General features: G+C 42.0%; 1 protein-coding gene across 5 annotated transcripts; it reads right to left on the minus strand.

The window, feature by feature from the left end:
• Positions 1-7,262: 7,262 nt before the first annotated feature.
• On the minus strand, positions 7,263-24,670 carry dedd1 (death effector domain-containing 1). 5 transcript variants are annotated; one of them, XM_054782624.1, is made up of 7 exons: positions 24,559-24,670; positions 24,092-24,196; positions 23,187-23,694; positions 20,407-20,535; positions 19,664-19,798; positions 12,892-12,945; positions 12,219-12,843 (listed from the first exon to the last, which is right to left on the minus strand). In XM_054782624.1, exons 3-7 carry the CDS (start codon positions 23,647-23,649, stop codon positions 12,716-12,718), a joined length of 909 nt encoding a protein of 302 aa, XP_054638599.1. In that variant the 5' UTR covers positions 23,650-23,694; positions 24,092-24,196; positions 24,559-24,670; the 3' UTR covers positions 12,219-12,715. The 5 variants fall into 5 exon arrangements, with proteins under 5 accessions (XP_054638596.1, XP_054638600.1, XP_054638597.1 ...); XM_054782621.1 differs by lacking the exons at positions 12,219-12,843; positions 12,892-12,945 and adding an exon at positions 7,263-8,703; XM_054782625.1 differs by lacking the exons at positions 12,219-12,843; positions 12,892-12,945; positions 24,559-24,670 and adding exons at positions 7,263-8,703; positions 24,307-24,378.
• Between the last annotated feature and the right edge of the window lie 74 nt (positions 24,671-24,744).

The raw sequence follows: 24,744 nt of genomic DNA on the forward strand, positions 1-24,744 counted from the left end.
AACCAAGCACGTGCATGTTTGTCAGTAAGAGAGCAAGCATGAGTTTACAAAAATTGACGATCTGTGATAAAAGGTTATTATTTTAAAACACGGCATCGTTCCTTGAACATAACGAACCTTTTCATTTATTTCACATATTCAGTATATTTCTGGGAATGTGCACCGTTTAATTAGCCTCGATCGGCCATGCGTTATGGGCACACACACACCGGCCACTTCATTAGGTACACCAACACAGTCCAAGAGCTCCTTGCAGTGTGTAACCTGCCTTTGCACAGATAATAATGTCGAAAGGTTAGTGGTTTTAATTGAGCAACATATTTATTATTGTGGCTCGTTTGCAGTGGTGTGAATCTGTATAATATTTTGCCCTCCTCGTGTCACTATTGGTAAGATAACAAAATATTAGGAACTAAAAGCACAATAAATATGCTGTGATGTGAAAGTAGTACGTCTCAAACGAACATTGTGCTATTTTTTAAGGGCAGAATTGTGTGCGGATTATGTCTGGCCTATAGTAGTTTCAACAGAGCTCCTCTTCTTTGCACTTTTTGTAACAAATGTTAGCAATTGTCCTGAAAAAACAGCCTTAAAATACACCCACTTTGGAGCTGCAACACACACACACAAATAGTTGTGAGTTAAAGTAAACCCGCATGATAATCATATTTAAGTACACTTGATTCAAGACGTGACTGCGCTCAATGCCCCCCCCCCCCACACGTGACCCCAACCGTCACTCAAAAAGATATAACGACGACCCCACCTCCCACCTAAAAAAATCAAGAGGCCTTTAGTGCAGTGGGTAAAGGAGGTGCCATGTAAACGCATTTCATCCAGCAGCACCGGGCGCAGCGCCAGGAGCGTGTCCAACAATGGAGCCTCCATCCCTGAGCGCGGAGGTGTCCACCGACCGCTCTCCTCCTCGCCTCTGCCGGGAGAGAGCTCTCTGCTCGGCCTTATAAAGCCCGGCTCTCCCCTCCTTTTAATTGATTTTCTCATAATTAACTCAGTGTGTCCATCGATTTACCCACACCCACCCCGCATGAAGCACCACCGTGTTATTGTGGAATCCGCGTGGGCACTGTACACGCGCAACTTATCGACCACCCACTTCATCATCACGCGGCGTGAACCCGCCATGCACAACTTCACCAAGCGACGGACGCCAGCCACGACGAGCACCCACGTCACGCCGTGACAGATATGACACTCATGCATGCATATTCCCCCCGCAACAACAAATCAAACATTCCCGCGTCAATGCAACATGCAGAGCAGGCGAGGGATGCTATTCGTCCACGCAGAGTGGGGTGGAGAGATATTCAAGCTCTCACACACACACACACACACACACACACACACACACACACACACACACACACCGAGAGAGAGAGAGAAAGCAAGAGAGAGAAAGCGAGAGAGAGGAGAGGAGTCTCCACAAGCGTGGGGATGCCCCCCTTGTGTGAATTAAGTCCTCTCTAATCAATACATGAAGTAACATTTACTCCCCACGAGGAACGTCTCGTGGAAGGAATTCACACATAAACCCAACTCAGCCCCCTCCCCCCTTAGGGGGTTACTTATTTGCGTGTATATGTGCGAAATGTACCAGTGCTTCCATCGGCGAACGTCTCCATCCACGCCACGCAGGCAGCTTGTCTGGACCAGAGTGGGATGCAGAGGATGATGATGGGGTACATGGGGAGGCAGCAGAGGTGTGGTGTGTGTGGGAGAGGGGGAGTGTGGGGGGGTCTTGATCTGGCTGGGATAGGGGTCTCAGCAATAAATTGAGGGGGTGGGGGCGTCCTTTCACGGCCCCCCCTCCCCTTTTCCTTCCTATTCATTTCACCATCCCTCAACCTCAACGTGGGTCTCACTCGCTCAGCGGTTACCATGGCGACCTGGAGGCTGTGGTGCCGGTGCTGAGGATGAGGCAGAGGTGGAAGAAGCTTCCCTGGAAGAGAATAAAAGAGTTGGGGACTCGTGCGGTCCTGTGTCTTCAGGTTCATGATACAGAAGTTCAAGTTTACCTCCTCCACCAGGAAGCCAGCGACGTCACACATTCACAGCGCACCTTCCTCCGTGTTTTGAATATAGGAGGCCTCCAATCAACCAATTAAGGGCGAGAGTGGGCTCTACGTCGCCCCCTGTAGGTACACCGTCAGTTTAACACAAGAACAAGGAATGCGTTGAAGGCAGAGCAGCAGTGGCAGTGCAAGGGTGGCCACAATCAACGGCACGAGCACGAAGCAAAACCGTCTACCTTCAAATAACATTATACATTTTTAATTAGAATACACAATATGACCAAAACAGTGAAATCATTACTATGCAAGTCCTTCCAGGACTTTAAAAAATATATTTGTGTACATTTTCTTCCAATTGATAGCATTGCTTGCTTACCCAAGTTACACTTTTTCACCATTTATTGTACACGTATTAAACTAAATAATGTATTTTTTAAATGTTACAAAGTTTGTAAAATTTTGTAGTATGCAAAAAGATCTACACAAATAAAATTTCTTTTAAATCGACAAAATGTAATTCCATTCATTTTTATTTCTATTTAAATGTAACACATTATTATTTGTAATTTTAAGTCATCATTTTTATGCATGTATTATTATCACTGACCGTGACTGGGACTGGGACTGCCCCACCCCTCAAAAAATCCATCACTGGATACCGCTGATCAATGTAAGAAAAAACATTTGAAGCTGCATAGTTCTTTTGCATACATGAAAGCAAAACTCCTTTAAATGAATGAAAATTGAATTACCTATTTAAGTGTGGAAAAAAAAAAACTCACTCACAATAGGCACACAGCCCACCCCCAAGGCATTAAAAGGCTAGTCAGTGGACCTCCGCCAAGGCCAAGCAATGCTATTAGTATACTATATTATTATTATGATTATGATACACACTCATAGATACTCACCTCTTACACATATGACTGAACTTTGCCATAATATTGCATTACTAATAAGTTAAGGACTAAAGAAATAGAAAAATATGTATGGGAAAAAAGTGACTTCCTGCACATGATCCAGATTTGCACCAAAACATGTACCAAAAAAGTACAAAAGCACATCCAAAGTCTTTGACTACAAGCGCACCCTGTTCGAAGACAACATCCTGTAATTCAATAGACTCTTCTGGAGCACCACGGGAGGCGGGTACAATATGCTGCAGGTTATACATAAAATAATGTGGCAGCTTCTATAGTGTCTATCAGCTTTAGATGACACGTTTCAATAGCGGCGGTGATTTGGGCCTGAGATGGCACGAGATGGCCGGCGTCTCCATGCAATCAAGGAGGTGAGAGAACACCTGCGGACAGTGGAAGAAGGAAGAGGAGGAGGAGGAGGAGGAGGATGACCGCTGCTCTGCCTCACAACAACAACATTACATTAGCTGTTGGACCACAATGCAATTTGCGCTGTACGGCAGACGTAAACACCTCTTATGCTTCTATGGAGTCTTCTAGCACAATAACGCTTGTATGCTATAGAAATGTTTCCCATAATGCACTCAAGGTTATTCCCTACACAATGTGATTCATTACAAGTGTGTGACCATGCTGGCTGGTCATCACCATAGCAAAAGGATCTTACCCCCCCCCCATGGCGAAACCTTGACCTGGATGTAGATGATGGGCAAGACGTCACGGTCGCCTAATGGCTTGACTGTGCTGCAGCTGCATGGTGAGGGAGGGGTAGTGTTCTGGAAGGGTGGTGGTTAAATGGTGAGTTCTGGGGGGGGGGGGGGTCAAGTCAAGAAAATGGTCCCCCTCTTCAACGATGGCTCCGCTGTGTTTGATAGCTACACATTGCACGGGTGTTCGATCACGCGGATGCGCTCCTTAAACATCTCCAAGATTGCTTTTTACCGCATAGAAAATAACGGAAATGGAATTCATCTGTTCCAGGGTCAAACTGTCCCTATCCTAAATTTATTAACAACTGTAAAGGCGATGTTTTAAGTCACATTTCGACATTCTTAAGTGTACAAATAAGTCAAATACACACTGTACAGTAATCCCTCGTTTATCGTGGTTAATTGGTTCCGAACCGTGATAAGTGAATTTAGTAGTAGGCAGCGGGATTTGTTCTTTATGAATTGAATTTTTTCATAGTTATGGCATAGAAAACCTGATTTATGATCGTCTAAATACATTTTTTAACATTATTAGAGTTATCTAGACATGATATGTAGCCACCTTTACACATGTATTACCCAATATAGTAGATATAATCAGAGAAAATAAGCCATTTACGACAGTTTACCTTGTAGGGGAGCAGAATAGATGGCGGACAGGAAGTGACATCGGGGGTTCAGAGTTGACCTTTAGCTGGACCTGCAACAAAAGACTGATGTTCTGGCAATGAAGTCTCGCCACCTAGTGACCAATGTGGAATACTACATTCACAATTTGAATGCGTCTTCTTAATTCCTATTTGTATTTTAGTTATTTAGGCATTTTTATGCTTGAAAATGCTTAATTTTGGCAGTATTCAACCACGAAACAGCATGGATTTAATAATTGATATATGTTTGAAAAACCGTGATAGAGAGAAGCTGCAAAATTCGAACCGCACTGCAGAGAGGAACAACTGTACATTGGAAGCAAGTACAACTAAAATAAAACAAAAGTACTTTGAAGCCTTTGAAGACCACGTGACTTACTTGCAGCATTGCAGCGTTTTGTGGTAAGCAATGGTCTGTTATAAGTCAAAACATAGTGAAATACAAGTAATATGTAGAATTCTGGTCACTAGGTGGCAGTAATGATGCAAAACATTGGGACATTACCTTACACCACATTACCTTAACGCTGCATGAAGTCAGCCATGGCATGACTGAGATGTTCTCCTCCCATTCCGTGCGGAAGTGGTAAGTTTTGTGCGTCTTAAGTTTACAATAAATAAATTCAAGGTTACCTGGTTAGCTCCTTAGCTTGCTAGCTAATGGCCGTGAATAATGTGAATAATAGGAGTTTAAAGGTGACTCTAGGCATGTTATTTCATGTCTACGGGGCTCTAATAATGTTAAAAACATATTTAGAAAGTCATATCCAGGCTTGCTATGCTTTAACTGCAAAAATATTCCATTTATTAAAATGTAATCCTATATGGTGGAAATTCATTTATCGCAGTCGGGTCTGGAACCAACTGACCTCTCTAAACAAGGGACGACTGCATATTCAAACCAAATAAAACCAAAATAAAATAAATCTACTCACTCTTCGGTGACTCGTGATGGATGCACCGCGTTTAAGGACGAGGAGAGAAGGCAAGTATGCCATCACACTTTTGAAACATTCATAACCGTCATGCAAGTGTAAAAATAAGTCATTAATCATTGAATAATAAAATGAAAACAAAGTAAAACCACTCACCACTTGATGACGCAACAGGAGCCTAAAGGAAATGGGAGCCATAAACATTTTTTAACTGTCATACAAGTGTAAAAATAAGCACATAAACACTGTGTAATCAAATTAAAACAAAACTACTCACCTTTAGAAGAATAAGAGGAGAGTTACCCTTCACACTTTCAAGCATAAAAAATGTGCAAATAAAAACAGGGCAGTGTACAAAACTATGCAAACCTAAAGTAAAATAAACTCACCCACTGAAGATGAAGAGGGTTTAAGGAAGTGGAGAGTCATCCATCACACCCTTCAACATTTTCAACTGTCATGCAAGTGTAAAAAAAAGAAGCTAAGCCACGTATGTTAAAAGGTACAAATGCTAAAACTGTGTACTCACCATGAACAATGCCCACCCGTTGTGATGAACATGCAGGCACAGTTGCAGTTTGTGCCTGTGAGGCGAGTCTCTTCATACAACTGACTTTTATGGTCGCTTTAGCCATATTGTTCTTAGCAGCCAGGACAGAGATGGATGTTTCTCCGGCAAACAGTGGCAGGGTCGTCCCTTGGTTGTAGGGGGGGGCCATTATTCCAAGAAGGTAACATGACAGCATCTCTACGTCGGACCTGCATAGTTATGCACTAGACTTCTTAGACAGAGCGGCCGGTCTCTAGAAGGGCATCATTGAGGCCCCTGAACGGTGAGAGCAAGGCTTTGAAAAGTCTGCGTTAGCCCAAGGCAGGCTTGGGGCGCTTTGGCTGGCCATCAAATATCAGGAAAAAAGACGGAAAATGTGAGAAAGTGTACTGTGAACTGGGTAGAAACGTTCCTATCAGGCTTCTTTTTTTTTTCCCTGAGGTTTGCTACCCTTCACTGCTGTCCATAATGGAAAGTCTATTCTTTTAAAACTACATATGAAAACTAATTAGTGTAGATTTTGATTTTGCATTGTAAAAAAAAACAAAGACTTGAGTAAGAATGAAATGAGCGTTAACATTTTTGAGAAAGCAATTTATTGCAAACAACCATCAAGGTGACACAGGCTGTTCATCAGCGGATCAAGAGCGTAAGATCACAGCCTTTAAAAGCCAAAAATGTGGATTCAGTGTCATTTTCTGTATTCCCACTGTCATGATCTCTTGATGGCAAAGGTCAAAAAGCTTTCTCTCTTTGAACGCGGTCAGATCGTTGAGTTGCATAAGCAAGGCCTCCCAGAGTGCTGCTGAGGTTGGATGCAGCAAGACAGTCATTTTAAACTTCTTCAAAAATACAAAAACTGGTCTTACAGTGGGTGTATGTGGGCCATCGTCCATTTTAAACTTCAATATGGATCAGTTAAAAATGAATGGCGGCCTGTAGTTTGGACACCCACGGTGTAGAGGTCACTGTTTTTTGGTTGATGTTTTTTTTAAGACTGTTGCTACTGGAGATTAGGTTTTCCCATTCAGTTGTGGTATTGGACATGGAGATATGTGTAACACGGTGCGTTTATAAATAAGCAAATGTTGATTTACTATTATTATAGAAAAAACAAAACAAAACAATGGAGAGCCCCAGGAGGGCCAAAGTTGCACCATGCTTGACGATTAACCTATTTGATAGACAATTTGAGACTTTCTGGGGTCTGAGAGACGAAGAGGCATGGGTAAGCAGGTCAAACAGCACGAGACACTTTTAAATAAGAGTTTTGTTGAGCTAGATTTTTAGCTTTGCTTCTTCCTATGCCTTTTCAGACATTGTGCAAGTGTAACCGTGATGTACGTCAATGTAACTTTGTTAAGCATGTCCCAAATATACTACGCCATTGTGTTCACATGTTCTATGTTGAGTATTTGCTGTTGAAGGTTTTTGTGTCTTTGCATCAAGATTACACAAGAATTCCTAAAAACATCAATGGGCCACCACACCTTTATTAATACAATAAATCACCCATAATACATTTATTTCCCAATATAGTTGACCCCAACATAAACCAAGCAATATTTGAACAAAAAGTTCTCCTGTAGACTTTTTTTCCCCCTCAACATAATTATTTAAATTTACAAAAAATGTCAAAAAAGTCCTGCATGCCACCACCACCCCAGTAACTCAGACCTGGTTGCTTTAGTGGTTTCTATACAAGTGTTCTTAAGATGTGAGGGAGGGGGGCCTTATTGATCGTTTTCTCCCAGCGAAGTCCAGGCATTAGTTCCAGCAGGGTGACTAGACAAGTCTAGCAGGGATGAGTGCAGCCAGGATGTGTGCACTTTGGATTTTGATCTCCCGGACATCACTCGTATTGAGTGACACACTGTCCTGTCTGCGCTCTACCTGCTGGGCCACGAGGCCTTCACAATATCCTGGCTGTAGTAGATGAAGACGACAGCTCCTCCATGGTCTGCTGACAGCTAACTGCTGTTGCCCACTGACCACGGCAATCACAAGCTGGGTTATCTTCCCATACGGGTTATCTTAAGCGGGCGCGCTAGTGTGCGGGCCTGGTTCTCCAAAGTTAAGACGCAAAGTTCAGTTCTATCACCGACATTAGATGTAGCAGAAAAAAAGTTAGTCCTTAATAAATAAATCCTGGCTAACGTCTTGATGGCAAACAAGATTTTGAACTTGTCAAGCTGCACGTGTGCCCCCTTCTGGATTTCTACTAATTATATTACAGGGGCTTAGCACTGAGTCTCCTTGTTGGTTCTGCTCTCTCCTAAGGTTGGTCTTCTTTCATTTAATAGCACCCGGGCGTGAATTGAAAAGGAAATGATCATTGCATGGCAGGTAATGTCTGAACTTAAAAACGTTTAAGGCCTGTAACAACAAATGGTAGTTGCTGCCATCTAGTGATCGCTAAAGGCATTGCCTCAACCTCCCTCCAACTTCCTATGGCTTACATCCGCGTTCCAGTTACAAATACATAAACAGTCAAAGTCACTTCATATTCCCTAGTGTTTGTTTTTGTGCCCACCGGTACTGGACGACAGCATCCTCCTGGCCCTCAGCAACCGCCGGCCTTCCTCGTAGTCGTCCTGGTCCACGCTGATGAGCAAGCGGATGCCCTCGGAGCCCGCCGCCACCCTCAGCGAGTCCGTGATGAAGACGCCCTTGAGGGCCTCCAGCAGCGCCCCGCTCAGGTAGTCCCCCCAGAAAGCCTCCAGGTTGCCCAGCTCGGTGAACTTAATGTCGCACACGATGGAGCCCAGGTCCCTGGCGCGCAGCAGCGAGTCGGCCCTGCTGAACAACTCAAACTGGCGCTCCAGGGGCTGTTGCTTGTCGGAAGAGACGCCGTCGCGCAGGGCGGATTCGTGCTCCAGATATTCAGCTCGGACCCTTAGGCGGACATCTGATAGTTGGTGATAGAGTGGTGTGGAGAAAGGGATAGCAAAGTAGCAAAAGTAGGGTGGGAAGGTTAAAAAATATTTTGGAAGAATGGTGGGGTTGGGGGGGTTAATGAAGTCAAAAGAGGGGAGAGAAACGGGGACAGTCAAAAAGGTCTCACAAATAAGGCACTTTTACACTGCACAGTACCTAATTTGTTTTTCATGTAAAAAACCAAAAAGAAAACCGCATCAGTCTGACCGAGACACAGCAACAAACAACAATAAATGAAGAGGACTGTCTCCAGTATTTGTCAGTTTTTCTCAATTTTATCTAAGAAGAGGGCAGCGAGAAAAACAGGTGCTGCAGCAAAGTGGAGACTGAGGCACCACAACAGGGTATTTTATCCAAGAGGAGGCTGAGGGTAATGAAAAAACAAGGCGTGGCAAAATGAAGACTTGCAAACAACACCAGAGATAGCTGACGCTAGACCGTGTGTGTTGTTGTCTTTAGGCAGGAATCTTGGAACTTTACAGTGACTAATCTAGCGGTTACACATGGCTTTATAGGCTACTATAGAATTAGCAACTGGTTTTTCCTGCACAAAAGCTTCAATAGCCAGGAGAGCCAAGTAGGTACCGTGCAGTGGAAAAGAGACGTGATATATGGATTAATAACATAACATCAATAACATAAAATGGTGTTCAAGACCACAGCTGAGCATTGAAGGCTAACTGGACTGGAAAGCACACGTTTATCATTTTTGGGTTTTTGCTCAACGCAGCACAAAAGTTGCAAAAAGCAAAAAAAAAAAAAAAGAGCAAAGTGCTTGGGAATGATAAACACTGTCGGCTTTTACACGTTGCTGAACACGTGACAAGAAGTTAACTATTGACGCACTCGGCAAAAACATTCCAAGTGGAAGCTTAGCAGTGTGAGTCACACCTGGGATCAGATTGTGCGTTTGTTTTTTTGTACAACACCAGATGAACTTTTTGGCGGGCGGTCATGCAACAGCACAGTGAGAAAGATCAGAGGATACATACTGTACTGAGCAAGAGCGCCGCCGTGAGCGTCCCCGTGTCATTATCCCAGAACTGGTGGAAAGTAGAAACCAGCTGCTTGGCGGCTTTTGCTGCAACAGAAACGTATCTTGCCCACTTAAAGCCCTTCAGTATGAAACAACACTCGCATTTGGATCCTTATTTTAAACCAGTAACTTTAATACCTCACCCTTCCTTCTTACAGCAGGATCAATTAGGTGAAAACATGAATTTGGTTCCAATGGGCATGAGCAACATTGTCATTGAGTCTAGTTAATAAGCATTGTGCTAATGAATGTTTCATGTTCAGTCATTTGTATTAGTCCAGGGGCTGCAGGGAGCGGCTGCTGAGAGACTCGGGAGGGAACAAAGTTTGTAAAATGCCAACATTACAAAGGCAAATGTTGAATTAAGGCATTGATTTTTGCATGCCTTAACATTTGCAAAAGAGCAACATGTTTTCACAAGGGCTGTAATTAGACTGCTGTAAAAAAAAAAAAAAACTGGGACAACTTCTGCCAAGTATTAGCATTAGCATCCTAATACTTGGCAGAAGCTGTTGCATGAAGTAGCATCAATTCCAAGTGTACCAGACTGACAGGTGAACCCAACAATTCAAGTATTCATTGCCATTTCATTTGTTTGATGTTTTATTGGTTTCCAGCATGGATTGAAGGCACAGAAACTCATGACAAAAATTCTGAATGATGCATTTTAAAGTCATCTAAACAATTTCAACCACAGACAAGGGTTTGACTATCTAGGTTATCAAGGGATTTAGGATGCATGAAAACCTGGATGAGGAAATGTGAGACATAAATGATCATCCTACACTATGTGGACCATGAAGGATCAGGTCACCAACCTTTTTGAGCCCAAGCTCCCTGGTCTTGGCCATTAACCTGTGGCGTTTGCTTTGTTCAGTGCGCGAGAAGAGGCGAGCGTTATGGCAGGACGATTTGCGGCTGCTTCACCATGATAACACGCCTCACAATGCCTTGAGCATCCAACAGTTCCTGGCAGAGAAGAACATCGCTGTGCTGGACCAACCTCCCTACTGACTCCCCCCACCCCATTTCCCAAGCTCAAGGGGGCCATCAAAGAGAACCTGTTTTGAAGACGTGGACGACATTAAGATGGCCGTGACGTTGGAGCTGCAGAGGATCAGAAAAAAATCCTTCCATGAGTGCATGAAGGCGTGGAAGGCCAGGAAAGTGCGTTAAGACTCTAGGGCAGGGGTTGGCAACCCACAGCTCTTGAGACACGGTCTTGTTGCGGTGATTGTATTTATTTTTTTTAACACCAAAGTGGAGGAAATGTGCATTTTCGAAAAGACTTTGAAATAGACTCACTGAAAGACCGTGAATGCATCTAGACTGCATTCTGACTGCTGATTGGATGAGCAGGGCAAGAGGGGCCAGTGTGTGCAGTGAGACACAAAAAAAGTCGTCTTGTTGAGTGTGCTACCCCCGCGGTAAGCTATCCATGACCATGAATACGTCCCTAAAATGGAAAATGTCAGTAGAAAATGAGAGTTTAATTCTGAAAGGACATATTGCTTTGCCTTCACTGCCAATGATGCTGGCTTATCCATCTGCTTGATATCTGGTGAGAAATTAGCAAACAGCAGAAAGACTAACGTTGAAAGCCATTCTCAAAACTAGCGCTAAGCTTCTTCTGAAACGTACCCAACTGCAGATGGGCGAAACAGAGAGATTTCGGAACTACTGTACTACAGAAGGTTGAGCAGAGCAAATACAGTATACTTTCAAGAAGTGGATGAACTCTCCAACCTCAAGTACAGCTGCTAGTGTGGCCCCTCATGAGATCGTAAGTAGGCGGAGGCCGTTCACGGGTGGAGAGTACATGAAAGAATCGTTCATAAAAATATCAGGGCATCTATTCTCCCAATTAAAAAATAAACAGGAAATTATTTAGAAAATGAAAGAAATGCATCTCTCTGCAAAGACAGTCAAGAACCGGACCAATAGAATGGCAACAAACATCACCAGTAGGCAAATTGATGACATTCATTCAGCGCAACCATATTGAAATGAGACAAGTGATAAACGATATTGAGCAGCACTGATATACAGATGTGTGAAATCTTTCTCGCTATTTGACATGAAAGTTGGCTACACTGAGTTTTAATTTTACACGGGAAGGACTCAAAAAGGCCTACATACTGTAGTTGAGTGTTGAAATGATTTCAAAGTAGGCCTACACATGCACTCTGGCCTTCTGTCAGTTGAATTCTGTTGTTGGAACACATACAATTTTAAAAAGATTTTGACTTTTAAAAAAACCTTTAAACGTTTATAAGCTGTGTCATGTTTTGCGGCTCCAGACTATTTTTCTTTACTAGAAGAGGAGGCAAAATGGCTCTTTTGATGGTAAAGGCTGCCAACCCCTGCTCTGGGTGGGTTACTTTGAAGGGGAAAACTTGCAGTTTCCATTTGAAATATATCTGTTGTGACACCAGTCCTGACACCCCTCATATGATACAAAAAAAACCTTTAATAGCTTTCTTTAGGACATTCTAGCGCAGTCTTTATACAGATGGTTATTATAATAGCCTTTCCTCAGCATAAAGGAAAGTCCAGACAAATACACACTGGAAGGTTGAAGGCATCACTGGTTCAAGACTCATTGAAGCTTAAAGACAATTCCCAACATTCAGTTAATATATTAGACAAGTTTGACCTGTGGCTGTGAGGGCTATGGCTCCAATAAACATCTGCCCTTCTAGCAAGCGAGTATATTTATAGATGGCCTCCACTTGGGCCATCCCGTGTTATAACGAGCGGGATGGACAGTGAGCAGAAGCCACAGGAACATTAGACATGGTCACATTGTTTGGCTTACAGAGCGCGCCATGATTCATTGAACACAGAGATATCCACTTTTCTTTAAAAACACCAGTCTCGCCCACGATAAATAAAGTTTAAGCACCCATTTACAACAAGACATTTGGTTGGCCTACAGAGTGTCAACTTATCGATCCTTGTGTCTCAGCAAGAAACAAAACCAAACATCTTGGTAGTATGTTTGTTTGTTTTCTGTGTCGTTTTGAGCATTTAGCTCTCTCTCTCTCATTGTGTGCGAGGATAGTTTTTTTGCAGACACACACACACACACACACACACACACACACACACACACACACACACACACACACACACACACACACACACACACACACACACACGCCGGTCTGTTTAGAACTGCAAACACAGAAAGAAGAAAAAGAGACAAGCACAATTGGGTTGGTTGGTTTTGTGGAACAATAAGCAGGCACAGCACAGCACAGCACTCTTTTTCTATTTAGGTTTGAGAAGACACTTAATTAGGTACATCTGCACTACATAAGAAGATGCATTTAATAAAGACAACACAGGTCATTTTCGACTGACATCACCACAATAATAAACATCCAAAACTGAGCATGAATATCTTTGTAAAGGCATATACTGAACAAAGCTCTTGTATTGGATGTCACCTGCCAGGGCAGGTGTTCATGTTGTGGGACATGGTAGCGTCTAAAGTGGGATGTAAAGTGACGACTTCACTTGACCAATGGCTTTACCCTAACCTTCACCATCCCATTATTTAAGCCCCTGCCATAACATGAATCAGCAAGGTCCATTCTAGTGAGTCAGGGTGTCCGCAAGCACCCAATTTGGCATAACAAAAATTGAGACACGCCAAGTATGGTATATGTGATGCATCATGGCAACAGATGTTATAGTAGCTAGCTTTGGACTGATGGAACCAGCCACGCATGCGTTCTCGTTGAGGTTACAGGTTTAAATTGACAGTCTTCCTCATAAAGTCCAAGGCCAGTTCTTTCTAGAGGGCACAATATCTCGAGTGGTGCCCATTCTCCACTAGTTTGTGGATGCAGTAAAGGGGTACCCACAAATACAGAAAAACCGTGAGTAATTGAGAGGCCCATAAAAATATCTATTTTGACACTAACACAAACCGGCAGGTCATCAAACCAATCACCTCCCTCATTCACAGCACAACCAAAAAATAACAAGATACGCATGTGGAACACACAGTGTAACTGCACCACATGGCCTATGCAGGTATTGAAATAAATGCTTCCACACTAATATACATGCAAAACTATACTTTTTTTTTTAATATAATTTGTAACCTGCAAGGTGCATGGGTAACTTTTTGTTGGCAATTGTGCATGGGCTTCCCAGCATGCCTTGTGGGTTGTTAGCAAGTTTGCCAACAACAGAAGAGGAGTTATGATAATTTTAAGATAACTGTTAAGTTAAGAAGTAGTAGTTATGAAATAGGATATCCTTTTTATTGTACTAATCAACCCATTTTACTGAAAAAATGTATAAATTTTGTCTTTGTGTACAAAAAAATGGGTCACCTTATATTTAAGGCCACCTTATATTTGAGTTGATACAGTATTTTAGACGTGATACGAACGACCTTCAAACGAGACCTCAAACCAATGTTGTGCATAAGCAATTTGTAAGAGCAACTTAGGAGGGGTTAGGGAGCATAGGCAGCTATATTATGACAGACAAGCATCCAGTACAAAGCATCATGGCAGCTCCACCCATGTGTTAGCAAGGGCGAGGAAAGCCTTTTTTAAAAATTTTTTTACCTTAGGCGTGGGCCCAGACTTGAGAGAGAGAGAGCAAGAGAGAGGGTGCATGACTGAGTTGATCGTGCACACACACTGCCGTATGCGTGAACAGAGACGGCACTTTATGTTTTTGTTTTGTTCTTCAGTCTGCAGCCCCTCTGAATCCATGATCCTTTGTGCCTCAGCGCTAAAGAGCCTCAATCCTGAGCCAACCTGAGTGGAATCAAATGCGGAGTCAAGACAACATGTTCATAGTCACAGGAACAGCACTCACGTCGAAAAGGATTTCAAAATAAATGAATCTTGGACCAAAACCCATTCAGTGAAAGATATCAGATTGATTTCTTGATTTTGTGACTGAATGACAAAGCAAACTTGCCACAACAGTTCCAAGTCTGTGAGGTTAAAGCAGCATTACAGAAAAGGATGTTGATAACATACAAATTAGGGATGCTCCGATCAGGGTTTCATGCCGCCGATTCCTACACCAATCATCTGTGAGTGAAATCGGCCGATACCGATCACAGAGATTAAGTGTACATTTTTAAATTGTGCTTTTGGCTCTTGGTGCCGTACAAGGGGGAAAGGTTAGGACAATTCCAAGGTCCCCTGACTGCCAGGGGTTAAAAAAATGGGTAATTATTAAAAAATAAAAAGGGCCCAACATTTTTTCTATGGGGCCCAGAATTCCTGGTTGGACCCCTGCTACTGGCTACAGTATATGATATGAAAAAGGGAACCACAAAATCACTTTCATTTAGACAAAAACATATTTGACTTACTTTTTCAAAAGAACATATATCACTTGTGAAACTCAGAGGATGAGACGCCTTCTTTAAGGAGAGTTTGCATGTGAGATTACTGAGTTTGATGGCTTTCTAGCAGGACTTCTAGGTATCATGCAGCGGGGCTCCAAGTGAGAGAGCAGTCAGCAAACCTGGTGTCTTCCACTGCTGAGAGAGGCTGGTCATCTTGTCCGATGAATTCAATTATTTTTCGGGTTGTTTGCTTTCGACCCAGCTGACTGTCATGAACATCCGGGCGAGTGTTGTCCAAAATTGGCTACATTAGCTGCCGTTTGACTGATGATCACATTGTGAGCCTCGAAAACTCACCATACTCCATCAAGTGTTTGTTCATCAAAAACCATATTAAATTAAAGCTTTTTAACATGCTACCCCGGTGGGAGGTTTTTCATAGCATGTTTTGCAGTGTGCAAATTTGATATCACTCTCACAAATGGCGGTGAAGTTCCACACAGCAGACATGTTTGTTTTCGGTTTGGCACGCCTGCGCAGTGTGAAGGAAAGTGGGCGGGAGACGCTCGGTACAGGCTGCATGCTGCAACAGTACGAGCCAGAGGTGATCGGCTTTTGTGATCAGCGTTGAAAGACAATTATCGGCATATGCCGATCGCATGTTTTTTCACGTAAATCGGCCAACGTTGATTGGTGACTGATTGATCGAAGCATCCCTAATACAATTGCTCAACTGTTTGACCCGTGTGCAAGTGAAGCAGAATGAAGGACTTTGAAGATGTTTTGGCTGGAAGCTTTTATCAACGGTGTTAAAATCCCATCGTTGACATTTATAACCACAACAGTACAGTACATGGATGATCAGCAGTATGGTTTGAGAGGATTATTCATTTATTCCATCAGTCTTCTTTTTCTACTGTACTTTCGGCTTGTCCCATTAGGGGTCGCCACAGGGGATTGTTTCCATCATGTCCTGTCCATTGCGTCGTCCTCTGTCAGTCCTACCACCTGCATGTCCTCTCTCAACAGCTCCTCTTTGGTCTTCCCCTTCTTCCCCTCTCTAGCAGCTCCTTCTCCGGCATCCTTCTACCAATATAATCACAATCCCTCCTTCTTGCATGGCCTAACCATCTGAGTCTGGTCTCTCAGGCGTTTAACATGGGCTGTTGCTCTGATCTGCTTGTTTTTAATCCTATCCATCCTTGTCACGCCCAACAAAAATCTAAGCATCTTTAGCTCTGCTGGTCTCACTACCGTGCTGTACATTTTCCCTTTCACTGTTGCTCATACCCTTTTGTCTTCTCCACCTACTACAGCCTGCCTGCACTCGCTTCTTCACCTCTTTTCCACACTCTCCGTTGCTCTGAAGGGCTGAACCTAAAGGCTAAAATATGTTACCGCATCATGTTCCTCCCCCTCAAAACCCCGAGGCTCACCTCTGAAAAATTTGAACCTTTCGTCAACGGCGATGCAGAGCGCAGGACTGTGATTGGTCCGCTTTCTTTTAGTACATAATTTCAGTGTATTTCTCTCCTGCAAAAACACCAAAAAGTCTCCCAAATTGAGGAGCGTGTCAGTGAAGAAATATGAAATACAGTAATCCCGTTTATCAAGATTAATCGTTTCAGATCCGACCGTGATAGGTGAATTTCTGCAAAGTAGGATCCCTTTGTTATAAATGGAATACTTTCGGAGTTAGAGCATCGAAAACCTGTTTACGCCCTTTTAAATATGATTTTTAACATTATTAGAGCTCGCTACACATGAAATAACACCTCGATAGTCACCTTTACACTCGTATTACCCAATAGAGTCGACATAAGAATAGAAAATATGACATAATATAGACTCACATATGTTAACATTGGGAGAGTTCCTTGTTTGTTCCCTTTTCACTTCCGGTTAACAGTATTTCCTGCAGTGGCTATTGTCTCATCAGTGTAACATAATGCAACATCACTTACACCTAGTGACCCGTGTAGCGTACTACATAGCACAACGTGCCTTTCATTGAATTTTCTGAATGCCTTATATTTGCATTTTACAGTAGTTCATTTAGCCATTTTTATGCTTGAAAATGCTTAATTTAGGATTTAAAATCCACAAAATTTGCTTAAATATGCATATTTGCTAATAATAATAGGCTACAGGCAACCTCAAAATAGCGCTAATTTATTAATTCATGTATGTTGAAAAACCGAGTGAAGCCGCAAAATTCGAAGCGCAATGTGGCGAGGGATGACTGCATGCACATATGAGCAGTGATTTGAATACGATATCAATATGCATGGTTTCTGAGCAACATATACAGTAAGAGTGACTGATGCTCCACATCGATTACGGTAGTTCAGCTCCAACAACAATGTGGATGACACTTCCGTCACCATTATACCATTACTACTGTGGTTGCCCACTCTCAGGAAAACACTTCCACTAGCGTTTTGGTAGTGTTGCGGTGTAGTCACTACGCTGTAGCATAGTTCAGCCTCCACCTTCCTCACCTGTATTCCTTGCATCCTCACAGTTGCACCTGATACATTTTCATTGACTGACTCCATTAGTCTACAAACAAAAAATGACGGATTAGCTGGAGAACACTGTGAAGGCTTTATCTGCTTGTTAGTGCAAGAGACTTGAGCATGCACAAGATTGGAAGTATCTCCCAACACGAGACCACTGCATTGAGACAGACCGTTAGACATCTCTGTCCTGGATTATATTTGAACCCCTGGGTTGCTTGGTTGAAAGCTTCCAACGGAAACATAGAAAAGTCAGAGCCACATTTAATAACAAGGTGGTTGTTAGGTTTTCCATTTGCAGTTTGTATTGATAACACATATGAAGCTGCAGATATTTCCTCCTTTGATGGAGGCTAAGGTGAATGCGACAAAGTGGTGGAACAGGTGAGAAAGCATGGCACATGAAGGGAAAAAAATGACATTCACGTTAAGACCAATGTAGGTAGATCCAAGGGATAGGCATTTCATTAGCTTTCCTTGATGGATGAATTATGAATCTATGACATGCAGGACATCCGAATTGTGATATTCAGCTAAACATGGAGGGTTTGTATATGATTAAATCCCTTGTTAAGTCATGTTTTTGGTGAATAACTGCCGTGAGGGCTTTTTTGCAATCCCCCAGACGAGCATGAAATTATTTTATTTATGACTTTTTGATGCAGAGAGCAGCAGAATTAAAATAAGAGCAAATGTAATCCAGGAAATGACGAACGCAACTTCAGCTGACAATTGTCAAGTAGAAGCATATTTAAAAGTGGCCCAATGTTAAACTTCATGTTGTAAAGCTGTAAATATCCTTTTAAAAAAGGTCCTCTATTATGCAAAAGGGATTTATTGATGTTCTAACCTTATGTGTCCCAAGAGCCTGTTAATGAGCATCAAAGTGAGAAAAATATATCATCTCACTCACTTGTTCCATGAGTTATGACATTATGAACAAAAAAAAATCCTCCTTTATGGACAGCTCCTCTGACATGCCCTAAGATAGATGAACCCACCCTGTAAAAATGTACAAATGTGACTCATTTCTATAGCGGTAGATAAGTAATACACTGGAACCCGTTTAAGTCGACAGCTCATCTAAGTTGACCCATCCATCAAGTCTTACCCCACCGCATCTTCTTATTATTAAAAAGTGTCCACATAAGCACATGTCGACATGCTGTACATAGTCCACCGCATTTGCAGATATAAAATTTGAGGCCCAAAGGTGCTGTTCCTAAGAAAATATCAGTCTGTTATGTTGACATGTGTTGTAGTACTCCATCATTACTGCTCTCCTGTGGTTGCAACAGTTAATGTCAAGATGCAACTGAGACTTATGTTCAAAGCTTCGGCATAGGAACAAAGGTTCGTTCTTCTTTTGTTGTAGACTTCACAGCCGTTATTTCACCCCTATTTCCGCAACTACAAATTCTGTAACAAAATGCAGCAATTGTGTTTTTAATTAGTCAGCAGAAGAAAGATTTTTGCATGTGCGAGGTACGTAGGGTCAAAAATCCTTTATTATCACCCATTCCGAGTGAGGTCTTGCCACAGGTGGTGCAGTTGAAGTATCTCAGGGTCTTGTTTACGAGTGGGGGAAGGCTGGCGCGTGAGCTCGACAGGCGGATCGGTGCAGCGTCTGCAGTAATACAGTCGTTGTATCGGACTGTCGTGGTGAAGACAGTCATAAGCAAATTTGCAAGCAAGAGCTTTATTTGGTTATGTCAATGTGAGTCGGCCGATCCAAGGTGTGTCGACGAACAAGTTCCATTGTAGTATACATCTACCCTACAATGTGCTATAGACAAATAACTTCCCTATTATGGAGTAGGCTAAAACGCATGTGAGGAGTTAAAAAGAAAAAGGCTTTTAGACCAATCAGAGCTGAGCAAGACAGCCTCAATACAGGAAATGCAGCAAAGCTTGAGAACGCAACATGAACGCATGTGAGCAAACAAAAGCAAGGCAATGATTTGTTTTAAGAAAATGTGGGATTGCTTTAGGAGTGTGGAGGAAGATATGACTATTTAGGAGAGAGGCCAAAAAATGGTGTTCTTACTGCATGATGCTTTCTGAGGCGGTGCTGGTGGAGGCAAGGGATGGACCTGTTTGTTGTTTTTTTTGGGCCTGCGACTCCAGCCATTGCCCCTCTTCTTTCTCCTTTTCCTTCGCCCAGACACTAGAGGGTCAAACCCTGAGAGGATAAGCAGGAAATTAGTGGAGATGGGGGCAAAACCATACACTTTATAGACAAGTATTGACACACCCGGGACATACACCTACTGTACAGTCATGGAAAAAATGATTAGACCACCCTTGTTTCTTCAGTTTCTTGTTCATTTAAATGCCTGATACAACTAAAGGTACATTTGTTTGGATAAACATAACAATGACAACAAAAATAGCTCATCAGAGTTAATTGTTTTGGCAGTACAATGCTATAGCTGTTCATGTAAGAACTAAAATGATTTTGTTTTTTATCAAGAAAACCATGAAAGTTGCTAGATATCAGCTCTTAAATTAAACTCTTATGAGCTATATTTGTTATCATCATTATACTTGGAGGTGGTTCCCACTTTGTAGCTATAACAATATACTGGATTTGCAATCATGCAGAAGAGCAATTCAGTGTTAATTTATGTTCATGTGTGAACTGGTGTTCATCATAGACTAGCAAAACAAGTACAGTACAATTCCAAAGTCAATTCTGTGTTCCATTTTCAGTAACTATGCTGTGAATCAGAGGATTTATGTCAAGGTAATTGCAGCCTTCAGCTAAATACAGTACCAGAGTAGACATACCTGTTCTTAACTGCTGTGTGAAGGAAGGAAGAGGAATTTCTGCCTGTCTGTAGGAGCTTCGCAAGCCAGACGTGCACAACAACTCTCTGTGTTGTACTCCATGTCGCCTTTCAATTCTTTCTGGAGATACTGAAACGTTAAAAAACAGTCATTCCAATTCTGCTGACATAGTACACACGCAGAGACACACACACACAGGGTCCCTCCAAAGAGAGCATGCAGTATTCACTTAACTGCAGAGAGTCTATTAGAGTCTCTATTCATTATACGTGCAGTAATGCCTTGTTTATCACAGTTAATTGGTTCTACTGTAGGCCTGACCAAGATAGGTGAATTTCCGCGAAGTAGGAGTCCTTATTTACAATATAACTGGAATATTTTCAAAAAGTTATGACATAGAAAACCTGTTTACAATGTTCTAAATACAGTTACAATAACATTATTAGAGCCCTCCAGACATGAAATAACACCAATAGTCATCTTTACATTCGCATTACCCAATAAAGTAGATATAATGACAGAAAATAAGCCATTTAAGACATAAATAATACTCGTGTTTGTGTGTTTAACAAGAAATGCCTTCCAGACGTGTGTACAGAAAGTGACATCAGGGGTTCAGAGTTGAGTTTTAGCTGAATTACGGCCACAAGAGTAGCCTATGTTATTATTATGATTATTGTGTTAGCATTATTATTGTGCCTGTGATAATAATAATAATAATAATAATAATAATAATAATATTAACCTGCAATAGAAGCCTGTTGTCCCGGCTTGTCTCACCGAGCAACCACTGACACCTAATGACTAATCACAATTTTAATGCGGCTTCCTTGTATTTGTATTTCAGTTCATCGAGCCATTTTTATGCTTCACAATGCGTAATTTAGACAGAAAAGACAAAACATTTGCTACAATATGCTTATTGCGACTAATAATACGCCGTATTCAGCCACGAAACAGCGTGATTTGTTAATATGTTTGAAAAACGAAGCCGCGAACTTCGAAGTGTGACGAGAGATCACTGTATTAGCTTTTATTGGTACAAATGATTTTTCATAATATATATATATATTCTTTTTTTTTTTTAGTTCATTGTCGGTACTCACCCATTACACAATGGATATATCATTACACAATGATACAATTAATCACAATATCCTAATTACAAAACTAGAAAGATATGGAATCAGAGGATTAGCTTTGAACTGGGTTAAAAGCTACTTAGCAGACAGGAGGCAATATGTGAAGCTAGGAGAATATACTGTACATCTGCGTGCTTGAAGGTATCGTGTGGCATACCCCAAGGATCAATACTGGGACCAAAACTGTTTAATCTATATATAAACGACATCTGTAAAGTCGCGAAGGACTTGAAATTGGTGTTATTTGCAGACGATACAACCGCATTATGCTGTGGAGATAGCACACGGGAACTAATGGAAAAAATCACAGAGGAATTAACTCTACTAAAAAGATGGTTCGATAAAAGACTATCCCTAAAGCTAAGTAAAACTAAAATAATGCTATTCGGTAAATGCAAAAATGATACATATGCGCAAATACAAATTGAATGCATAGACATTGATAGGGTAGACGAAAATAAATTTCTCGAGGTCACTATACATAATATGAACTGTAAATCTCACGTTAAAAATATACAACATAAAGTGGCTAGAAATACCTCAATACTAAATAAAGCAAAATTCGTTGTAGAGCAAAAATCACTCCATACTCTCTACTGCTCTCTGGTATTACCATATCTAACTTATTGTGTGGAGATATGGGGAAACAAGTATAAAAGTACACTACACTCATTAACTATGCTACAGAAAAGTTCAGTTAGGGTGATCCATAATGCCGCTTACAGGGTGTAACGGATTAAGTAAGGAACTCAAACGGTGCACTAAGATGAACAATTTCAAGAAACAGTCCAGGCAGTTGATGTTTATTAAGTACAAGGAAGAAGACACCTGAACCACTGTGCACGTATAATGCTATGACTCACCATCAAACTGAGTCTCTGTCAACTATTTCATCAGCTATTATCAATTTCTTACCATGATAAAATCGTTTGTACATTGAACAAATGTATTGCAACTGATGTGAAACTGATGAGGGGTAGGATTAAATAAACTTTGCTTCTTCCTACTCCTTCTTGGACATGCAGAATTGTGAACTGTGTTATGTGATGAGCTCCACTGTAATTTGTGTGCATGTTCAAATGAATTAAACCTTTACTATTACCATTACTATATAGGCAGTGTGCATCTGCGTCGTGGTCATGATGTCTACCGCAACACGTGGTGGTTTTATTCATAAGCCCCTTTCATGCTGCCTGTTAAAGGTCTGCATTTTTCCCCACATGTTGGTATTCTGTAAAACTGGCATCATCATGGAATAGGAGGACGAAGTTGACTTGACAATTTCCAACCTCTGAAGTGGTATCGGAGCTGTAATAAGAGGCGAGATGCCACCTACAGTATGTGTAAGGGTATTTCCCTGTTGAGTCTGACAAGTATTTAATACACATCAGATGCTGGCCTTGACATGATCATGCATCTATTCTGTGTCGCTGTGTGAACGCGTACACAGTTGCAGCAATATCCTGTTTGCTGGTTTAGGTGTAAAGGTTACAGGTGTTTAAATGTCTATTACGGCATTGATGCAACTATTGTGTGAAAGAATTACAGAACAGCCACTTGTTGGCATGGTGTGCTATTAGAGCAGTGGGCACTATTTGAAGAAATATGCTGTTCCTATTTGATGTCAATATTCCTCACCTGTTCTCCTTCTCTTGTGGGACACTAGAGGCAGCAGGTCATGACGTGTGAGGACCCTCAGGAGCTGCAGAAGTGGCTCCAGGTTTCCATCACTGAGGTATCCTCGCCTCTCCAGCTCTAACAACAACTCAAGACCATTCTTGAACTTGTACGACGCTTGTACCATTGGGTGTTGGGAGCCCTGGGACTGTAACCGCCTCCAGGCTGTGAGGAGCATGGGACTCGGGGTGACGCCTGAGTCCGGTGGGTCACCGTCGTAGGGCTTGACTGTCCAACCTGCAGGGTCCAAGGGGTGTACTGCGGTGCAGGTTTCATTCAGGAGGAAAGAGAGCACCTCAATGTCAGTCTCTGTCAGCTGAGAGCCCACTATTTTGAAGACCTCATGGAGAGACAGCATCCCATAGTAGTTGAGGCACTCTGTTTCTTCCCAGTAAAGACAGTGCCTTCGGGCGTAGCCAGCCATGGTGATGGTCAGGCTGTAGGCCGGCCCCTTTTTATACCTTCTAACCTGGATAAAGAGTGAATGAGCAAAAGGCTGTTTTAAAACATGGACTTTTTTAAAGTGTGGAAACAAATTAATATATGATATTTTTACAGTATTTTGGGGGAAGCTAACATTCTTGACATTAAGCTCAAATTTATGAGTGAACTTTAAGGACCTCTTAAGGGGTTTAATGTCGAGTATCCAATGAAGTGTCTGGTGCGTTCATTTTCAACGTAGCGCAGTCCTAAATTTATTATTTTTGTTGATAGTAACTACCTAAATTGAAGGATTACGTTACCTGACCTACGATTAATTCTCTGTTTAATTCTCAAGCTGGCTCACCCGCGTCGTAAACAAGTAGATAGCATATCAAGCTAACATTGTTGTAGTGATGCGACACAAACTTCATATTAAAACCTACCTGTGATTGTGCGTTCTTGTCAGGTGTTAGTGTCTTAAATTCGCCTTTCCAAAGTGTGTCGGGAAGGGTAAAGAAATCCCTCCCTCGGTGTATTTCCCCAGCAGCCTGGACAAATTACGTAAGCAGTCACGTTCATGTGTGGGGACACACAAACACTGTAACATGTGTCTTTAAATGTCAATACAAACGACCATCTTCTGAACGAATATACTTACAAAACTAACAAACGATAAATGGACGAATTCCAACCGTATACTAATATTATGTTTACACCGAGCTTGAGTTAAACAATCTTACAACAGCAGGCTCATAAAAACAGCGAGAGCTAGCGTTGCGTGGAAAAGACCTCGATACGGTAAATGTAACGTTGATGCGTATGCCTTTTATTACCGACAACGGTGTAAATATAAGGTTGTCATCACATTTATAAAGCAATATTTAGCCCGATAACGGAGCAAACAACTCACCGTCCTGCTTATGTGGGGTTAGTCAGAGAACTTCCTGAGCGTACACGGAGAAACTGACCAATCACAGCCCGCGTTCTTGCTCAGAGACTTCTGGTCTGTGTGCGTGTGGCTGTTCTGGTATCAGATATTTGTCACCATGTAGTAGAAAAAAAACGACCTCAGGTCTGTTATTTGAATGCTGCCATA

Source organism: Dunckerocampus dactyliophorus, chromosome 7 (assembly GCF_027744805.1).
Source record: "Dunckerocampus dactyliophorus isolate RoL2022-P2 chromosome 7, RoL_Ddac_1.1, whole genome shotgun sequence".
Taxonomy (NCBI): domain Eukaryota; kingdom Metazoa; phylum Chordata; class Actinopteri; order Syngnathiformes; family Syngnathidae; genus Dunckerocampus; species Dunckerocampus dactyliophorus.

What these genes read in the sequence shown, in the direction of transcription:
- dedd1 (XM_054782621.1), bottom strand. Translation starts at nt 23,649, where the DNA reads ATGGCTGGCTACGCCCGAAGGCACTGTCTTTACTGGGAAGAAACAGAG. An exon ending in CCACAAGAGAAGGAGAACAG is followed by an intron (nt 20,536 to 23,186) that starts GTGAGGAATATT and finishes TTAACGTTTCAG; the next exon opens with TATCTCCAGAAAGAATTGAA. An exon ending in GCCTCAGAAAGCATCATGCA is followed by an intron (nt 8,704 to 19,663) that starts GTAAGAACACCA and finishes ACCAACTATCAG; the next exon opens with ATGTCCGCCTAAGGGTCCGA.